The sequence below is a fragment of the Saccopteryx leptura genome, chromosome 10 (assembly GCF_036850995.1).
Source record: "Saccopteryx leptura isolate mSacLep1 chromosome 10, mSacLep1_pri_phased_curated, whole genome shotgun sequence".
NCBI lineage: Eukaryota > Metazoa > Chordata > Mammalia > Chiroptera > Emballonuridae > Saccopteryx > Saccopteryx leptura.
In genome coordinates, this window is record NC_089512.1 from 6,704,792 (window position 1) to 6,724,362 (window position 19,571).

Genomic DNA, 19,571 nt, shown 5'->3' on the forward strand with positions numbered 1-19,571 from the left:
ATAGCTGAGTAAATTATGAACTATCTCTAGGTGAGTAGTGGATAAAAATACATAAACATTACAACTAACCATTTTTTTTCTTTCTTCTTTTCAAGCCGCTATATAAAACAGCCTTTGCCTGATGAGTCCGGCAGCTCGCCTCTGGGGCCTGGGACCTGCAATGGCTCTAGGGGCAGCTGTGAAGGTGAGCGCTTGCCATGCTGTGGGGCTGTGACTGACCAAACCCCTCCTGACCTCCCTCTTCTTACAAAGGTGTTGTACACATGGGAGAGGGGGGCTCTGAGGCTGGGACGGGCTCTGCCTGGAGAACAGAACAGACCTAGGAGCCCATTCTGCTCGGCCCACTGGCCGGCTTCGGCACCTCGGAATCCTTAGGGACACATAGGCTGGGTTTCACCTCAGGCAGACAGACTAAGCCTCACAGGATTAACTGACTTGCCCAAGATCATGAGGCAGTCAGGATTTTCTTTTTTTCTTTTCTTTTTTTTTTTAAGTACAGAGAGAGAGTCAGAGGGATAGACAGGGACATACAGACAGGAACGGAGAGATGAGAAGCATCAATCATTAGTATTTCGTTGTGTGTTGTGACACCTTAGTTGTTCATTGATTGCTTTCTCATATGTGCCTTGACCACGGGCCTTCAGCAGACTGAGTATCCCCTTGCTCAAACCAGATGAGCCTGCGCTCAAGCTGGCGACCTAGGGGTCTCGAACCTGGGTCCTCCGCATCCCAGTCCGACGCTCTATCCACTGCGCCACCGCCTGGTCAGGCGAGCCAGTCAGGATTTGATTGTGATCGTTGGGATTGCGAAGTGAGTGCTTCTCCAGCACTTGTCTGCCTCCGTGACCTGGTGACCCAGCGACCTGGCTGGTATCCTCAGAAATGTTTTCTTGGTTCTTACCCATCCCTGTGGGGCAGCACTGCCTCTGAGAAGGATGATTGTCCTTGCCAGCCAGTCAAGAGGCAGAGAGGTTCTCTGGAGCATGTCTTTCTGCCCAGGAAGCTGCAGGCTGTGGCTAACAGCTCTGGGAGGGAAGAGAGCCACAGTTCCCAAAGCAGTAGGGCGGCTCCTCAGGAAACCCAGATCCTTCCTCGTCCTCCTGCTGTGAGTGCTCACAAGCTCATCCCTGACCAAGGGGCTGTGTCTGACCTGCATTGTGGCTGTCACCTGGGGGCCTGGTGACTCTGCCTTTATTTCTATAAAACTGTACATGTCTTCCAAGTCAGTGCTGTGAATTCTCACTTATAAATCCAAAGGCCTAGATTTCTCTAAGACATGCACAGTCCTGAAAAGTGAGAATTGACATTAAAAATAATGACTACAGCCTGACCAGGTGGTGGCGCAGTGGATAGAGTGTCAGACTGGGATGCAGAGGACCCAGGTTTGAGACCCCGAGGTCACCAGCTTGAGCGCGGGCTCATCTGGTTTGAACAAAGCTCACCAGCTTGTACCCAAGGCCACTGGCTCCAGCAAGGGGTTACTCGGCCTGCTGAAGGCCCGCGGTCAAGGCACATATGAGCAAGCAATCAATGAACAACTAAGAAGTCGCAACGTGCAATGAAAAACTAATGATTGATGCTTCTCATCTCTCTCCATTCCTGTCTGTCCGTCCCTGCCTATCTCTGCCTCTGTAAAAAAAAAAAAAAAAACCCAAAATGACTACAGATTCTATCTTCAATGGATATTCCAAATTGTTGTTGGTATTTTAGTTTGAACACTGTAGTCATATTTTTTTTAATTTTTATTAATTTTTAACTTGCCGTGTTTACATGGATTTAAATGTCCCAATATTCTTATTCTTGACCAAAGTATTCTGTTCTTCTCTCACTGGGATGAATGGGAGTGTATTTTGTGCATAGGACCCACAAGCAGAAGTGTTGCAGTGGTAATGCTGCTGGTCTCTGTGCAGATGTGGATGACCTGTACATCCTCAGCACTGCAGAAGTTGAGGCCCCATGACTCCCAGCTCATGGGGTGGGGTGGATTTGATCAAATCACTTCATACCTCAGAATCTTGATTTACTCAGCTGTGAATTAAGATGATGACACCTGCTTCGCAGCGTCGAGGTTATAATTTAAGGAGATGAAGTGGTTAAAATACCTGGCACCTAGTAGACAATTACATCATGTGTGTATTTGCGTTGTCATGATTAGCCTAGCTTCATAGACTTTCACTCTGCTGGTCTCCTGTTCAGGAAGAATTGCTGCCTTTTTTTGAATCCTATATGTGAGTCTTAGCGCATAGACTTCAAACCCTGTGTAATTAAAATTAAAGTACTACTAACCTTTATTGCTATGGTTCTTTGTTAGCCTTTGGTTGCTGTCTCCTGCGGATTCTCAGAGTGACCTTGGTAGCTGCTTTCAGTGGGTCCTACTTTCTTGTCCTGTGATAGTCATGTCATGACATTTAATTCTGATCGCATTAGTGGGTCCTTCCTGCGATTACTCAGGCCACTGGCAGCCAGTGGCATCGCCAGGGACAGAGTTCTTGGAGCGTCAGGGCACTGTGTGCTTACCGAGCAGGGTCGAGGCAGGTTTTGGTTGTGTCCCTCATGGAGAGGTGGCAGGCAGGGCAGGGTTTCACTTGCCAGTCTGGGAGTGGGGCAGGCTTACATGAGTGTAAAAGGGGCAGTGCCACTGTCTCGGAGTCAGGCGAGCTGGCTGGGGCAGGAATGTCTGTGAGAGCAGGGACTTGCCTCTCCTGCAAGCCGGCTGGCTGTCCCGGGGCGGTGCTGGCGGGGCGCCATTGCGGTGCTGGTCTGCTGTTCTGGCAGGAAGCTGTGCTGTCCTGGCCTCGACTTCTCCCTGTGCACACTCCTGACAGACTGTTCTTGAGAGAGGGTTTTTAAGTACAAAGTCCTCCTTTCCTCAGAGTTTCCATTTCTATTGACATTTCCCCGAATATATGAACTTGATATTTAAATTTTTTCTTCCCCTGTGACTTTAGCATCACCTGTTGTAGTTGTCCTGTCTTTGTTGAAATCACTTGTCTGATAGCTTGACTTTCCCCTTGACTGCCCAGCAATGAAGAGTTTGGTAACTGTGTTCATGAATCTTTTTTAAAATTGATTTTTGTAAGAGAGGAACAGAGAGAGCAAGAGAGAGACAGGAACATCATCAATCCGTTCCTGTATGTACCCTGACTGGGGATCGAACCAGCAACCTCTGTGCTTCTGGACGATGTTCTAACCAACCCAGCTATCCGGCCAGGGCTCATGGATCTTTTTATTATAGCCACATATCTACGTTCTCTGGAAACACCTGGGAAATTGGCTCATCTACATATGTCTCTGAAATGCGTATTAAAATTCTTGAAACTCGGCAATCTCAAATGAAAAAAGCGGTGGAAAAGAGCAAGGAGGACCCTGTCTGCTGTGTCCTTGGGACCCAGCATGGCACCTGTGCCTGAGAGACATTCAGTAAACACTAGTTGAAGGGACAAGACAGTCAATGTATGTTTCTTGTGGGGTAACAGAAGGCTTTCACTTAACACTTGTGTTTATTATATTTAAATTGCATTTCTTACTAAACTGTCTTCTTGAGTGTCAAGTATGCATTTAATTTTGGCCCTTCTCTCAGCGAACCTAATGATGAAGGTGAGAGAGTTGGCCTCTGGGCTGCAGTGCAGTGAACTACAGAGGGGTGAGAGGCCCAAACTTAGGGCTGGCAGGACAGCTGACCCCCTTTGTACCTTTGGATGACTCACTGAACCTCTGTGGGCTCCCACTTCCTCAGCACAGAATCCAGTGCCCACTCTGCCTGTCTTACTGGGTCGTGGCGAGCATGCCTCAGGTGCCTCGTAATTACAAAGGGTAGATGTAGTACCACATACATGGGAAAAAAGCTGGAAGGAAACACCACGATTAGGTATTAAATAAAATCTTTAACAATGACATAGTGGCAAATTGTATTCATGTGATTTTTTACCTGTATGCCAGGAGAAGACGAGGAGGAGATGGAGCATCTGGACGAAGGCAGAGAGCCGCTGTCGGAGTCGGAAGGCGGCTGGGAGGACGAGCTGGGAGGTGACCACGCGGAGACCACCCAGAAGCAGGGCAAAGGCCGGCCCTGCCCCAAAAGGCTTTTCACCTTCAGCCTTGTGAACTCCTATGGAACGGCCGACATAAATTCACTGGCAACCGACGGAAAACTACTTAAACTTAACTGTAAGCACTTTCTCTGACCTTTTAAACTGGGATTTTTGGGGACCTAGGATCTATTTGAAAATACTTGTTCTCAGTATTTAGTGTTTTGGGGTTTCATCATCTCTGTGTAGCTCCAGAAACAGACATTTGTATTATCCTTGGAGCGCTCTAAGGACTTCCAGAGACAACATGCATGGACACACGTGTGTATACATGTACACATCCCTCCTTGTCAGGCTCTGCTCTTTGGTCCTTGGTGGCTTAAGTGGAAGCGACCTCTTCCCCACTCCCACCACCCTTCCCAGCCTGTGCTCTGGATTAGCCCTCCTAGGGGACAGTGTTTTCCAAACTTGGTTCCCATATGAGAGTGATGCATTTTTCTTTCATTCCGTAGGGATGCGAATGCGGGTGACCCAGGTAGAGCACCGTCATGGGTTTTCTAGGCTTTGTGTTCTCGGGAGTCTGTACTGGGGCCTGCCCTCCAGACGGAAAGAGGTGTTGCGTGGGTGGTGAAGACATCTGCGCGGGACGGGGGGCTGCGGCCTCAAGCTTCCTTCGTTGGAGGAGAAACTAACTAGCTATTCTCTAGCCAGCCAGCTAGCTAAGTTTCTTCAATAACAGTTTCATTGATATATTTTTCATCTCTGTATCTCTCTGTCTCTGCAGCTCCCTCCTCTCTGTGGCTTCCTCCTCTTTAGTATAGTGCCTTGCAATCTCTAGCTATTTTATGGGACTCCAGTCTTTCATGTCTCAGCTCAGTCTTCCCTCCTTTCCTCTCTGCCGTGCGGGGGCCTGGAAGATGCCACTGGGCCATGAGCGTCCCCGTTTTGTTTTCCATCTCTCAGGGGTGTCGCTCTTGCTCTGCCTGATGTTCAGTGTCTGAAAACAGTTGTTTCGTCTGTTTTGTCAGGTTTCCTCGTGGTTTAAGGCAGGAGGGTGAATCTGGTCACTGTGCCTCCGTCTCGGCATGTGCCCTTTGGAGAGTCTAAGCGCCCTGGGAGCTTGTTTGTGGCCTTGGGGAGAGTTCTGGCAGATGTGGGGGCTGCAGGCAGAGCAGTGCTCTCGGCAGCGGCCGGTGATGTGTGAACCGGTGTCGATGGCACAGCCCGAAGGCAGTCCTTCTCACTCCTGTCACCTGAAGAGCCTCTCCTGTGCTGGACATTCAGTAACAAGGGACACTTTGCTCCTCCTCCACAGCTCGATCCACACTGGCCATCGACTGGGACACTGAGACCCGGAGCCTGTATTACGACGAGCAGGAGTCGGAGGTGGGTCCCTGGGGTTCTCATCAGTGTGCTGCTGCTTTCTGCTCTGCTGTGCCTCTGCGCCCTGTCAGTTCCAGGACAGCTTAAATTGAGACCAAGAGTGACAAGCACTTGAAATTTTTATCGTTCTATGTTCAGAGGCTCCAGAAAGTACTTTGTATTCCAGACACGAGAGCTCGTGGGGTTGCGGCTCCGCGTGGATCCTCCTGGGTCCTCCGCAGAGCTCGGCATTCTGTGTCTCACAGGCCTACGAGAAGCACGTGAGCATGCTGCAGCCTCAGAAGAAGAAGAAGATGGCCGTGGCGCTGAGAGACTGCATCGAGCTCTTCACCACCATGGAGACGCTCGGCGAGCATGACCCCTGGTAGGCACTCCCCTGCGCGGGGCGGCCTTGCCCCGGGGCTCCCCGTCCGCCGGGGCCGGCGCTGGACACAAAATCCCTTGGTATCAGGACAGGTCACTCTCTTACATCATCGGCTCTAGAACACAAGTCTTTCCTTGCGAGTGTGTTGTCCAGAGTAAGAAGATCATCACCTTGTTTTGGAGGGTGACCTAGAGAGCGCTTGCCGAGCGCAGGCGGCTGGAGCGTCCAGGCGGCGCTGTTTCATTTCTGCTCTAAGTGGAGGCTTCCTTTTCTCTTCAGGTACTGCCCCAACTGTAAGAAGCATCAGCAGGCCACAAAGAAGTTTGATCTGTGGTCCTTGCCAAAGATCCTGGTGGTGCACCTCAAGCGTTTCTCCTACAGTAGATACTGGAGGGATAAGCTCGACACAGTCGTGGAGTTCCCAGTCAGGTGGGTCCCTGGCTGCAGCGTGATGGAGAAAAACTAAAAACAGGAGGAAATCTGGGCACTGATTGACAAGAGGGTTTTGCCACCAAAGACTTTGCTACATTAAGATATGTGTTGCTGGGCTTTGGAAGGTTAGACTTTGGCTCACTTCACCTCCCCATTGTCCTACCTGTGGGGACAAGTCTCCAGCAAAAGCACTTCCCCAGGCTCAGGATGACACTTCCCCTCTCGAGTCCCTCCTGCCACTTACCTGAACTGGTTTTACTACCTGTCATCAGTCCCAGGGAGCCTGGGCTCAGCAGACAGCATAGGCACAATGCTGCTTCTCATTAGCACCGGGGTCAAGGCTACCAGAAAGTCATCTGCGGGGGCAAATTGGGATATTGGCCGTGGGTGGGGTGCAGACACACCAAGCTCCGCTTCCTGGCCTTGGGAGTGGTACTGGCTGCTTGTGTCCTCTCTGGTCCCAGAGTACAGAGTGTAGGTGACACGGGAAAGTGAGTCAACAAGATAGGATTTCCTTCACAAGGACAGGTTTTTTTTGTTTTTGTTTTTTTTTTGTATTTTTCCAAAACTGGAAACGGGGAGGCAGTCAGACAGACTCCCGCATGTGCCCGACTGGGATCCACCCGGCATGCCCACTAGGGGGCGATGCTCTGCCCATCCGGGGCGTCGTTCTGTTGCGACCAGAGCCATTCTAGCGCCTGGAGCAGAGGCCAAGGAGCCATCCCCAGCGCCCGGGCCATCTTTGCTCCATTGGAACCTTGGCTGCGGGAGGGGAAGAGAGAGACAGAGAGGAAGGAGAGGGGGAGGGGTGGAGAAGCAGGTGGGCGCCTCTCCTGTGTGCCCTGGCCAGGAATCGAACCCGGGACTTCCGCACGCCAGGCTGATGCTCTACCACTGAGCCAACCGGCCAGGGCCCACAAGGGCAGTTTTTAAAATGCTTTGGAGGTGTGTGTAGGGTGGTAGATAGATACATATAGACATGTCAGTGGAGGAACCTAGGTAGTAGGTATATAGGTATTGGTGGGAAAATTCTTTTAATTTTCCACTATGTTTGAAACTTTCAAAATAAAATGTGGGATTAAGTTAAGTTTTTATGGCTCCAGTTGTAATTTCGACAGTAATACCCACCTCTACCTAGTTACTACCGCCTTCTTTTCCGCACTCAGCACCCTTCCTCCCCTTTGGTTCGGCTTGGGGTTCCCCAGGAGGCTTCCCTTTTCCAGCCTGAACATGCCAGTGGTCAGAGCCAGACCCAGGCCTATCTTGTCCTGGTCTGCTCATTCCTGGGGCTGGTGTTTAGGTCAGTGGTCAGAGCCAGACCCCAGACTCACCTTGTCCTGGTCTGCCCATTCCTTCTGTGGCTGGTGTTTGAGTGCCTCCCTCTCCCCCAGCCTGTTGAATAAAAGGGGTTGCTTGGTTACTCTGACTTTCCCTAAGTTTAACTTACTCAAGCGCTGTTTTTGTGTTTTATGCTCAGAGGTTTGAACATGTCCGAGTTTGTCTGTGACCTATCAGCAAGACCTTATGTGTATGACCTCATTGCCGTGTCCAATCATTATGGAGCCATGGGGGTTGGCCACTGTAAGTACGGGCATCTGTTCCCTTCTGAGATCTTGAAATGCCCTCCGCCCGTCACCTCTCTCCTGCCTCTCCTTGCTGCCAGGACGGGCCTTCAGCACTGACTCACACAGCTGCCTGGGCCTCAGGCCTTTTCTACACCGTGGTCCCTTTGTAAAACTTTTTGCGCTTTTTTTTTTTTTTGTATTTTTCTGAAGCTGGAAACGGGGAGAGACAGTCAGACAGACTCCCGCATGCACCCGACCGGGATCCACCCGGCACGCCCACCAGGGGCGATGCTCTGCCCCTGGGGGGGGGGTCGCTCTGCCGTGACCAGAGCCACTCTAGCGCCTGGGGCAGAGGCCAAGGAGCCATCCCCAGCGCCCGGGCCATCTTTGCTCCAATGGAGCCTTGGCTGCGGGAGGGGAAGAGAGAGACAGAGAGGAAGGAGGGGGGGTGGAGAAGCAAATGGGCGCTTCTCCTGTGTGCCCTGGCCGTGAATCGAACCCGGGTCCCCCGCACGCCAGGCCGACGCTCTACCGCTGAGCCAACCAGCCAGGGCAACTTTTTGATTTTTATATTTAATCTGGTAATCCCACCTCTGGGAATCTATCCTAAGGATATGACATTGTGAAAAGCTTTATGCACAAAGATATTCATATATTTATGACAATGACAAAATAGTAACAGTATCTGGGTAGCTTTCTCGGTTAGAGTGTTGTCCCTCAGTGCCAAGGTTGTGGATTCAGTTGCTGGTCAGGGTCCATGCAAGCATCAACCATTAAGTGCATGAAGAAGTGGAGCAACGAATCGGTGTTTCTCTCTTTCTCTATCTCTTCCCCTCTCCCCCCCTTCTCCTCTCTCTAAACAAATTAATAGATTTTTTAAAAAGAAAAAGAAGAATTAGTAACAGCATGGTATTCAAGAGCTGGTATGACTGTCCATCTCCCTGATGGGGGAGTGAGTTCCTAGCTGTAGCAGAACACAGTAATAATGTGGGGCAGTGCCAGTGATGTGTTGTGAAAACTACACAAAATTGCATTATTACAGAAGCTAGTATCACAACTACATTAAAGCCAAAAGCAGGCCCTGGCCGGTTGGCTCAGTGGTCGAGCATCAGCCTGGCATGCAGGAGTCCCGGGTTCGATTCCTGGCCAGGGCACACAGGAGAAGTGCCCATCTTCTTCTCCACCCCTCCCCCTCTCCTTCCTCTCTGTCTCTCTCTTCCTCTCCCGTAGCCAAGGCTCCATTGGAGCAAAGTTGTCCCGAGTGCTGAGGTGTGGCTCTGCCTCAGGTGCTAGAATGGCTCTGGTTGTGACAGAGCAACGCCCCAGATGAGCAGAGCGTCGCCCCCTAGTGGGCGTGCCGGGTGGATCCCGGTGGGGCGCATGCGGGAGACTGTCTTGACTGCCTCCCCATTTCCAACTTCAGAAAAAATACAAAATAAAATAAAATAAAAAAAAACAAAAAGCAAAGAAACTTTGATAGGGGTTGGCGAGCCTAAGAGGAGAGACATCAAAATGTTCATTTTACTTTTCTCTCCCTGCTCTACTTTGTTTTCCAAAATTTCTATAATGTGTATGTTTACTTTTTTAAAGATTTAATTTATTGATTGATTTTAGAGAAAGAGGATCTGTGTTCCGCTTATTTATGCACTCATTGGTTGATTTTTTTTTTTTTATTTTATTTTTTTATTTTTTTTTTTGTATTTTCCTGAAGCTAGAAACGGGGAGAGACAGTCCGACAGACTCCCGCATGCGCCCGATCGGGATCCACCCAGCACGCGCACCAGGGGGCGACGCTCTGCCCACCAGGGGGCGATGCTCTGCCGCTCCGGGGCATTGCTCTGTTGCGACCAGAGCCACTCTAGCGCCTGGGGCAGAGTCCAAGGAGCCGTCCCCAGCACCTGGGCCATCTTTGCTCCAATGGAGCCTCGGCTGCGGGAGGGGAAGAGAGAGACAGAGAGGAAGGAGAGGGGGAGGGATGGAGAAGCAAATGCGCGCTTCTCCTGTGTGTCCTGGCCGGGAATCAAACCCAGGACTTCTGCACGCCAGGCCGACGCTCTACCACTGAGCCAACCGGCCAGGGCCGGTCGATTCTTTTTTTAAAGAAACTTTTTTTTTTTTTTTTTTGGTATTTTTCTGAGGTTGGACACGGGGAGGCAGTCAGACTCCCGCATGCGCCCGACTGGGATCCACCCAGCATGCCCACCAGGGGGCAATGCTCTGCCCATCTGGGGCGTCGCTTGCCACAATCAGAGCCAGTCTAGTGCCTGAGGCAGAGGCCACAGAACCATCCTCAGCACCTGGGCTAAGTTTGCTCCAATGGAGCCTTGGCTGCGGGAGGGGAAGAGAGAGACAGAGAGGAAGGAGAGGGGGAGGGGTGGAGAAGCAGATGGGCTTGTCCTGTGTGCCCTGGCCGGGAATTGAACCCGGGACTCCCGCACTCCAGACCGACGCTCTATCACTGAGCCAACTGGCCAGGGCCCATCGGTTGATTATTATATATTCCCTAACTGGGAACCGAACCCACAATCCTGGGGTATTGGGACAATGCACTAACCAGCTGAAATACCGGCCAGAGCTGTAGGTTACTTTATAATGAAAAGACTTAGTACATTTTCTTACCTGTTACGGAAAAGTCTGAGTAATGTCAAAGTGAGGAGCTGTTTCCTCTTACCACCTTTACTGCATGTGCACCAGTGCTAAGACCCCAGGAGAAGTTAGCTCCATTTATGCTCACAGCGGATTGTGAAATGGCCCTAACCTTTGTCCGCTCCCCTGTACTGGTAAGTTTTTTCTGTTGGCCCACAGTCCACTCTCCTGCTCCACCATTCTTACTGGCTCTGGACAGCTGTTCAGTCTCCAGCCCTCATTCCAGGCCATCAGAAGAAAGGAAAAAAGGGCACGACTTTCCTGTTTAAGCAGACCTCCCCAAGTCCCCCTCAACTGCTCTGTATACAGCTCCCTGTATTGACCTGGTCACATAGTTACATCTGGCTGTGGGAAAGGATGGACAATAGAAGTTAGGCCTGTTTGAAAATTGGGGCTTAAAAAAGAAAAAAATCGGGGCTTATTTGAGTGACCATTAGGGATTCCTGATGACATCATACCCAGCAGCACTTAATCTTCCACAACGGTCTTCCCCCAATTAACTTTGATACTTGTTTGTGTTCATGGTCAAATGGACTCATTTATTTTAATGCTTTTTAGCATATAAATACCATTTGGGCAAATTTCTGGTCCACGAGATTGGGCTGGTTCGCGAGGGCCCACGTTGGCCCCCCTGTGAGCCGTCCAACGTGGAGAGCCACCATACCGCTGCTGTGTGAAGCACAGTCGGGGGCCCGGCCCTCGGCACCTTCTCTGCCACCTTTTCCTTTGTTCTTCATCACTTCTTCCTGGAGGAGGCCTGTGGTGAGGAATGCTGAGCCACGGCAGGCCGAGACTAGAAACCAGATCTCCGTTAGATTCTGCCGTTCTTCGAGCCCAGGCGACGCAGGGACTGGGCACCACTGGAGTAAGGATTGCTGTTGTAAACACATCCTGCTTAGAGCTAGTGTCAGATCAAGGCAGGAAGGCTGGCTGTGGGGAATGCTAAGCTCACTGACAAGCTCTTACCCAGCCACAGGCTCTTGACTCTCAGTTTCAGAGAAAGATAAATGAAATCTTGTCCACATCCCGGCGCTGCCAACCCAGATGCCCCATATTTCCCTCACTGGGTCTACCCCACAGGCTCCAGAGGCAGTGAGATGCAGAGGTAGCCACCTGCCTGGACAGTGTGGGAGGCCGACTTGTGTGTTCTTTTGAGAACTATTGTTTTGCTTAAATCTTAAAATCTCGGCTCCTTTTATGAGTTTCCCAGCTCTGGATTATTGCTCATAACCATCCTTAAAGTTGACATGATATTTCTTGATATTTTTTAAATTTGTTTCCCAAAAATATAGTTTAAAGTGCTAGTCCCTGACAGCTCCATTTTTACCCTTTTCAAGCCTTTTTGAGAAGGAACAGATTTTTTAAAAGGATTGAGTTATCTTTTGGTTGTTACAATGCAAGCTGTAAATTATTTAATTTCAGGGTCTTTGCTTTATTTCATCTTTATTTTTGGAGTTTTGTTGTTATTTAGTGTAAGCCTCATAAGCTGGCCAGACTGGTTCTCTGGTGGCTGCTAGAGTGTTTCCTTTTGATTTGGCAGACACTGCGTATGCAAAGAACAAACTGAACGGGAAATGGTATTACTTTGATGACAGCAATGTGTCCCTGGCCTCTGAGGATCAGATAGTGGTGAGTAGGCCTGACACTTGCTTTCTCTTCTTCCTTTACAGAGTAAAGCTGGGAAGATTCTCCTAGGCCAGTTAGTGTTTTAGTCCTCCTGATGTGATGGCGGGAGCTGGGTGTGGTAGGGAGACAGTTGGCCGCCATTCCTTCTGGAACCCTTCCTAAATGCGAAGCCTGAGTCCTCAGGGTTCTGTCAGGGTGCACCTGCCTTTCCCTACTCCCTGGACAGGCCTAACACAAGCAGCCTCCTGTGGAAGGGCCATCACGGTTGCCTGTGTGTGTGGATGCACATGGTGAGACGGTAGATCCTTGAGGATGTGATTTGAACAGAGAGAAAGGCTGGGAAGAAGGAGTCATTTTCCAGCCAGTGAATGGACTTTTCCCCTTTTATATTTTAGACAAAAGCAGCTTACGTGCTGTTTTACCAGCGGCGAGATGATGAGACGCCATCACTCACCAGCTTTCCTGCGTCCTCTGATGGAGGGACGAGAGCGGGTGGCTCGCAGCAGGGCCTGGGGGACGAGGAGGCCTGCAGCATGGACACAAACTGAGGCTGCCTTGGCAACCTGCCCCACAGCACCAGTGTAATCTCCGGGAGAACATCTTTGAACCTTGAAGACTACTAGTGTTTGTTTTAAAAACCAGATGAAATTCTTTTATGAGCAGAAGGGGAAAAAAAGACCATGTTTGTTCAGAAGGGTTATGTCAAGAGACTGAATTATTTTCCTTTTTAATAGGTGGTGAGAAATTTCTATAAAACCTGTGGAGCTGCAGAGTGGGGGATGGCCAGGGGCACACAATGTTGTATGTCTGATGGATTCCAAAGAATGAAAAGCAGCACAGTGTCGTCGAGTCTGGTGTGGCCAGGAGTCCTGCTGCCCTGGTTCTGGTGCCAGTTACTGGTCACTCCAGTAGTCTCCCCCAGTAAACAAGTCCTCAAGCAAACATGATATCCCCTTCTCCGTGCTGTGATGGGTTTATAATTCCCTAAAAAGTAGCCACTGAAGCCCATTTCTGTTTTCCTTAAGTCCCTTTGGAATTTCAACTTTCCCTAATGAAAAGATACTTGTGGGAGTCTCCTGGCCCTTGCTGTGGAGCGGAACCTCCTAGCTGTTCTGGTATCCTTTGCCCTGCCCCATTCTTGCTTAATTGGCCCAGCTGGATACTGTCAGTAACTTATTAGCTGGCATTTAAAATTTCCAATCTGTAGGTAGACTGCCCCATGCACGGACAGGCTTCTCTCTGCATTGGCCTGAAGCCGCGCATCTTCCTGGTAGTTCGTTAGGCTTGGAAAGTGTTCCCAGTTCTGCTGAGAAGTGAGACCCCTTTCCCTCTGGCCTGGATTCTCTGGTCCGTGGCCACCATGCTTGCCGAGCACAGCTCTAAACACTCCCCAGCCCCCACCCGGCCTATGTGGGAGGCCCAAGTCTCAGCGCTTCCGTGTGCGGGAAGGTGGGGTGCATCCTTGTTTTCCTTCCGTGTGGGCTTAAAGACCACTCTTCGAGGCCTTCTTTTATCTGACCTCTAACCTAAGCGGTGGCGGTTAGGACTGGTCTTGGGCACGCGCGACCAATCCAGCGACCGTTTGCGGTGGCGGTGGTGTGGCCGCACTGCTGGGTGAGGACGGGGATGCGGGTCTCCCCTTTGCGGGGCCCGGGGCTGGGACAGGGTTGCGGGCCTAGGGGCCGGGGCGGAGGCCACGAGGCGGGGCCGGGGGCGGGGCCGGGCATCTGGAGCTCCTACCAGATCTCCACGGGAAGGAAAGGTGTGGGGGTCCTCTGCTCCGTCCTGAATGAAGCTCAAGGAAATTGTGGCAAATGCCCCATTTGGGATGGTTTACACAAATTCACGGAAACGTTGCTCATCGTCATTGCTCTCCGTTTCCAATGTATTATGTACATAATAAAGACGTGGTCGCTTTTAGGGGACATGTCAGAAAAGCTGAGAAGATGTCGGAAGGAGCTGACCGCAGCCATTGACCGGGCCTTTGAGGGAGTCAGCCGTTCCCAGCAGGGCGTGGGCCGGCCGAGGCTGGAGCTGGACGCTGCGCCGCCCGGCACTCCGCTCCCCGAGCGCGGACCGCTCTGCCGGAGGCTCCCGCTGGCCGCCCGCTACGTGCCTCCTCTCACTTCCGCCCCATGCGCTCCTGAGAATGAGGGCTCTGCCTCCGCACCAAGCCATACTCCCGGGAACACAAAGCCACATGCCCTGTGTCCCCAGAGAAAACCTCTGACCAGCAAGGAAAACATACTGGTGCATTCCTCCATTTTGGCACCCGAGAGACAGTTTTGGAGAGCGGCAGGAGACGGGGAGAGCTGGAGAGAAGATGGGCTAAGGTGACTCCAGTTTGCTAGTGGAATAGTTACAAGTAGGGGGGTCTCGTTCCGGAAAGAATTGTTGAAGATGCTAATTGAGTTCCTAATGCTGCTCTTGCTTGCCTTTGGAAGCTCTAGGACTGTATTTGGGAAGTTCAGAACCGTTCTTCAGAATCTGGCCGGGAGCGGAGCCCTGGCCGGTTGGCTCAGCGGTAGAGCGTCGGCCTGGCGTGCGGGGGACCCGGGTTCGATTCCCGGCCAGGGCACACAGGAGAAGCGCCCATTTGCTTCTTCACCCCCCAGCCCCTCCTTCCTCTCTGTCTCTCTCTTCCCCTCCCGCAGCCAAGGCTCCATTGGAGCAAAAGATGACCCCGGTCGCTGGGGATGGCTCCTTGGCCTCTGCCCCAGGCGCTAGAGTGGCTCTGGTCTCGACAGAGCGACGCCCCCTGGTGGGCGTGCCGGGTGGATCCCGGTCGGGCGCATGCGGGAGTCTGTCTGACTGTCTCTCCCCGTTTCCAGCTTCAGAAAAATACAAAAAAAAAAGAATCTGGCCGGGAGAGTCTATGTTGTGTGTGTTTGGGCTGAGGGGGTCAGGAGCCCTGACTAGAAGCCAGTCATAGAGAGCACTTCTCAGTATCCAAAGGAGGAGTGAATGTTAAAGAACCTGATTGTTCCTTTTATTTTTGTTATTGATTGATTTCAGTGAGAAAGGAAGGAGACAGAGACAGTAACACTCATCTGTTCCTCTATGTGCTCTGACCGGGGATTGAATCCACAGCCTCTGCACATTGGAATGATGCTCCAACCAACCGGCCAGGGCACTTTTTTTTTTTTTTTTTTAACTCATTGATTTTAGAGAGACAGAGTGAGGGAGGGCAAGAGAGAAAGAGGAGGTTTCATTTGTTGTTCCACTTAGTTGTGCATTCATTTTTCGCTTCCTGTACGTGCCCTCACCAGGGATTGAGCCACAACCTTGGTGTTTCGGGATGAGGCTCTAAACGACTGAGCTAACTGGACAGAGCTAAGTCACATTATTTTTTATGCCACAGAAACAAAAAATTTAATTCTGGTGTCATTTGCCCACACTGGGGACAGGATGAATGGCTGGCTTCACCCGTGCCTCTGCTCCCCCCACCCCCACCCCAGAGCTTTCTTGGCTATCTCAGGGTTAAAGTCTCCCTAACCCTTTTCCTTTCTTGGGTAGTTTTAATTTTTTTTAAATTTTATTTATTTTTTTTATTTTTATTTTTTACAGAGACAGCGAGAGAGTCAGAGAGAGGGATAGATAGGGACAGACAGGAACAGAGAGAGATGAGAAGCATCAATCATTAGTTTTTCGTTGCGCATTGCGACACCTTAGTTGTTCATTGATTGCTTTCTCATATGTGCCTTGACCATGGGCCTTCAGCAGACCGAGTCACCCCTTGCTCAAGCCAGCGACCTTGGGTCCAAACTGGTGAGCTTTTTGCTCAAACCAGATGAGTCCGCACTCAAGCTGGGGACCTCGGGGGGTCTCGAACCTGGGTCCTCTGCATCCCAGTTTGATGCTCTATCCACTGCGCCACCACCTGGTCAGGCTCTTGGGTAGTTTTAAACTGCCTGGCCTCAGACACCCACATAACTGTAAGGTTCTGTACTCGGCTGCTGTGTCGGCAGAGAATGAAGAAGCCATTTAACTGGTTCAAATCTATAAATCAATTATCCTGGTTTTCAGAGATTAATGCGTAGTCTATGATGCTCAGGAGTCGTTACAATGATGCTATTAGTCAACTTCACTGATTTGGCAGTTTCCAGTTGTCCTCTAATCACAGCATAAATGACAGTTGAAAGTTACCAATATGTTTAGTCTTAAAGATTACCTAATACTAAGATCCTCTTCAATCTTTTCTTGAAAGAGGATCTAATTCCTCATCTTTTTCTTTTCACTCGGGAGCCGCAGGAAAGATATCGATAAAGATTTGAAGGTTGACTCAAATATGCCACTCAGCAGCTCTAGCCAAGAGGTCACAAAGGATCTGCTTGATATCATTGGTGAGTACTGAGGGCTGGTTCGTCCTCCCTGAAGGAGAGGTCCTTCACACAGGACCCTGTGATAGCAGGTGTCTTATAAATAAACCACCTCTTATTTCTCATCCACGTAACTTGGTAGATTGGTCTTGCTCATGGCAGGCTCTTCGCAAAGCCATTTTGGAGCTGATAGCCTGTGGAGTCATTTTAGAAATGTCTAGTTACAGTGTATCTCTGGAGGTAGGGGAAAGCAGCCGCAAAACTTTGTGGTTGAGCAGAGATCTGAAGGAGACAGGATGTAGGAAAAGGTGGGGAGAGTAGTCCAGCTGTTGTGGGTAACACAAGATTAAAACAAATGTTAGATGTCAAAATCTCCGCTATACTTTTTATCACCCAGAGACTATTGACATAGCACTGTACGTCTGGCCAGTTTTTCTTCACATATGTCTGTATAACCTATAGGTCAACTATGTGTGCCCTGTTTTTTTGTTTTGTTTTGTGACAGAGTCAGAGAGAGGGACAGATAGGGACAGACAGGCAGGAAGGGAGAGAGAGATGAAAAGCATCAATTCTTCGTTGCGGCTCCTTAGTTGTTCATTGATTGCTTTCTCACGGTGTGCCTTGACTGGGGGGCTACAGCAGACCGAATGACCCCTTGCTCAAGCCAGTGATCTTGGGCTCAAGCCAGCCACCTTGGGCTTCAACCCAGCGACCATGGGGTCATGTCTATGATCCCACGCTCAAGCCAGTGACTCCACACTGAAGCTGGATGGGTCCGCGCTTCAAGCCGGTGACCTCGAGGTTTTGAACCTGAGTCCTCTGCATCCCAGTCTGATGCTCTATTCAGTGTGCCACTGCCTGTCAGGCTGTGCATGCTGTTTTCAATGACTCCCATTACATAGTGAACACACAGGTCCTAAGTAAGGGCTCCAGAGCCCTGAGGGCTGCCTGAAGCTGTTGGATTTGCAGGGACCCAAGGTTATGGGGGATGAAGAGGAGGTCTGGAGAGGGGAAGTACTTGCCCTAGACCACAAAGCAAGACCTCTGTCAGCCCACTACCTTAGTGAATGGAGTCGCCTCTCGTAGCCCCAGGAGGTGAACTGAAGTCATCGCTCCCTCTGCGCACCACCTTCTGCAGCCCTCACCTGTGTCAGGCAGCGTTCTGATTACTCTAAAATCCTAGTGTTTTCACAATGAGTCTTATCATGCCTGGAGGTCATGGGGGTTCCTGAGAGCCAGGACAAGCCCGAGTACCTCTGTATTCTCCCAGTCGTACCTTCCTTGCGGGCTGGCAGATAGTTGGGGCTCAGTAAATGCTGGAGCCAGAAAGGAGGACACCAAGCCCACCAAAGCACTGGTTCCAGCAGCCTGCCTCTCTTAGAGCCAGTACACCTGGCTTTGTACAAGCCCAGAAGAGCCGCCACCCATCTGCGGGTTTTACTGTGTTCCTGAAATGTCTTTGGAAACCTCTCGCTGGCATTGTAATCCTGAATGTTCTTATTTTTAAGACAATACAAGCATCCGAACTATTGAAGAATTGGCTGGAAAACTAGAATTTGAAAATGAGCTGAACCGCGTGTGTGACCCCTGCGCAGACGCCCCCTTCGCGGAGGAAGCCTGGGCCCTGCTCATGGACGGGAGCCCGCGGAAGGTCTCGGAGGCTGACCCCGCCAGCCTCCGGCAGGCTTTCGACGATCACAATGTCGTGGAGACAATTCTGGACTTGGAAGAGGACTACAATTTGATGGCCTCTTTTAAATACCAAATTGAGTAGGGACAGCTGACTCCAGCTTTGATTCTTGATAGCAGGAGGTTGACATGTGTCTGCAGAAGCTGTCACAGTTCCATTGTTCCAAGGGCTGGCAGAACCTGAATGACTACACCCTTCTTGACTTTGAGTTGTATCCCTTTTTAAGTTGGAAGCCCAGCGTGTTTTTATCCTGCTGCTTTGAAATATTTCTTACTGTTCATTTTTTTTCACTTAACGTCTGTGTTTTGGGGGGTTTGATGTTCAATGTACCCAGTACTCGGGGCAGGTGTAGGCCTCTGCTCTGTCTCTCGGCGCTCTTTCCAGTGGCCCCTAAAGATGTGCCGCAGCCACAGCCCATCCTGGGCCAGGTCAGCCAACATGGAGGACATGGGGCCGAGAAGGACTGTGGCCCTAAGCCCTCTGTACTGTACACATGACACACGCTGCCTTTCCCTGCCTAGGCCCCATGCCCGCCTCATCTCCAGACCAATCTCCTCTCCATTCCCCTGCCCCTGCCCAGCTCAAAGCCCTTTTGGTTGTGTCAAAGGGGCTGGTCACATCCCTGGTCCCCTCACCACACACCCCGCATCAGACACCTGGGCCCTGGCTGAAGGGGAGGGAGAGAAGGTGCACACAGGTCCTGTTCACTCACGGTCACGCCTGTGCCTCATCCATCCCTCTCCAAGCCTGGAGGCCCTGGGTGGTTCCTGGGGCAATGACCCTGCTGGGCCAAGACCAGCAAGGAGAGGGGGGGAACCAGGCCACTGTCCTCCTGAGGTCAGTGTCCCCCATAACTTAGTAGGGCTGGTTTCAGCCCCTCCCCTGGAAAGAAAGGACATCAGAAATTGTCTGAGCTGGGCACGGGGGTGCTCGCCCGTAGTCCCCGCTCCTCTGGAGGCTGAGGCAGGAGGATTGCTTGAGCCCAGAGTTCTGGGCTGTAGTGTGCTATGCCGACTGGGTGCCTGCAGTAAGTTCAGCATCAATACGGTGACCTCCCAGGAGCAGGGGACCACCAGGTGGCCTAAGGAGGGTGAACCGGCCCAGGTCGGAAACAGCAGGTCAAAACCCCCATGCTGATTAGGACATCATCAGAAATTATTTGAACAAATCTCTGGAAATCCTGATATTCCTTCAGGAAACCTAATAATAAGCTGTTGGGCAATGTTTGAGGCGTCTCAGAAACAGTTTCAGGTAAGTGCCTCCTGGGCTCATGGCAGGAGAGGGCTGGCCCAAGCAAACCAAAGAGCTGAGGAGGGAGGCCCAGTGGCTGAGGGACCCCCCAACCCCTGCCAGGGCCCTTGTGAGCCTAGTGACCTCACAAAGGGCAGCTGACGCCTCTTCACTACAGGGCTGACGGTTCTGGGTTTGCAGGCGGAGACTGCACCTACACCTTAGCATATCCATGCCAGCACGTGCCCACAGCCTGAGAACCAGCCCTGGCCGCTGCCCTGCCTGGGG

At 51.1% G+C, this 19,571-nt stretch overlaps 2 protein-coding genes across 4 annotated transcripts in view; both read left to right on the plus strand.

Moving 5' to 3' along the window:
- USP4 (ubiquitin specific peptidase 4) overlaps positions 1-12,738 on the plus strand; it is a 46,431-nt gene extending 33,693 nt beyond the window's left edge. For both annotated transcript variants that reach the window (XM_066351029.1, XM_066351030.1), the window contains 8 exons: positions 96-184; positions 3,940-4,167; positions 5,344-5,414; positions 5,657-5,775; positions 6,055-6,204; positions 7,685-7,788; positions 11,959-12,047; positions 12,440-12,738. In XM_066351029.1, the coding sequence (XP_066207126.1) occupies positions 96-184; positions 3,940-4,167; positions 5,344-5,414; positions 5,657-5,775; positions 6,055-6,204; positions 7,685-7,788; positions 11,959-12,047; positions 12,440-12,592 (1,003 nt within the window). In that variant the 3' untranslated portion in view covers positions 12,593-12,738. The remainder of the gene's footprint in view (positions 1-95; positions 185-3,939; positions 4,168-5,343; positions 5,415-5,656; positions 5,776-6,054; positions 6,205-7,684; positions 7,789-11,958; positions 12,048-12,439) is intronic.
- A 387-nt stretch (positions 12,739-13,125) lies between these two features.
- C10H3orf62 (chromosome 10 C3orf62 homolog) lies at positions 13,126-18,319 on the plus strand. Of its 2 annotated transcripts, none has more exons than XM_066351033.1 (3): positions 13,126-14,377; positions 16,290-16,387; positions 17,872-18,319. In XM_066351033.1, the coding sequence occupies exons 1-3, from the start codon at positions 13,671-13,673 to the stop codon at positions 18,135-18,137; spliced, it is 1,071 nt and encodes a 356-aa protein (XP_066207130.1). In that variant the 5' UTR covers positions 13,126-13,670; the 3' UTR covers positions 18,138-18,319. The 2 variants fall into 2 exon arrangements, with proteins under 2 accessions (XP_066207130.1, XP_066207131.1); XM_066351034.1 differs by having other exon boundaries at positions 16,296-16,387.
- Positions 18,320-19,571: the final 1,252 nt, after the last annotated feature.

Bases quoted from the DNA above. Each gene is read 5' to 3' on its own strand.
- C10H3orf62 (XM_066351033.1), top strand. From the start codon at position 13,671: ATGCGGGTCTCCCCTTTGCGGGGCCCGGGGCTGGGACAGGGTTGCGGG. The intron at 14,378-16,289 runs GTGACTCCAGTT...TTCACTCGGGAG, and splicing joins TGGAGAGAAGATGGGCTAAG to CCGCAGGAAAGATATCGATA. The intron at 16,388-17,871 runs GTGAGTACTGAG...CTTATTTTTAAG, and splicing joins GGATCTGCTTGATATCATTG to ACAATACAAGCATCCGAACT.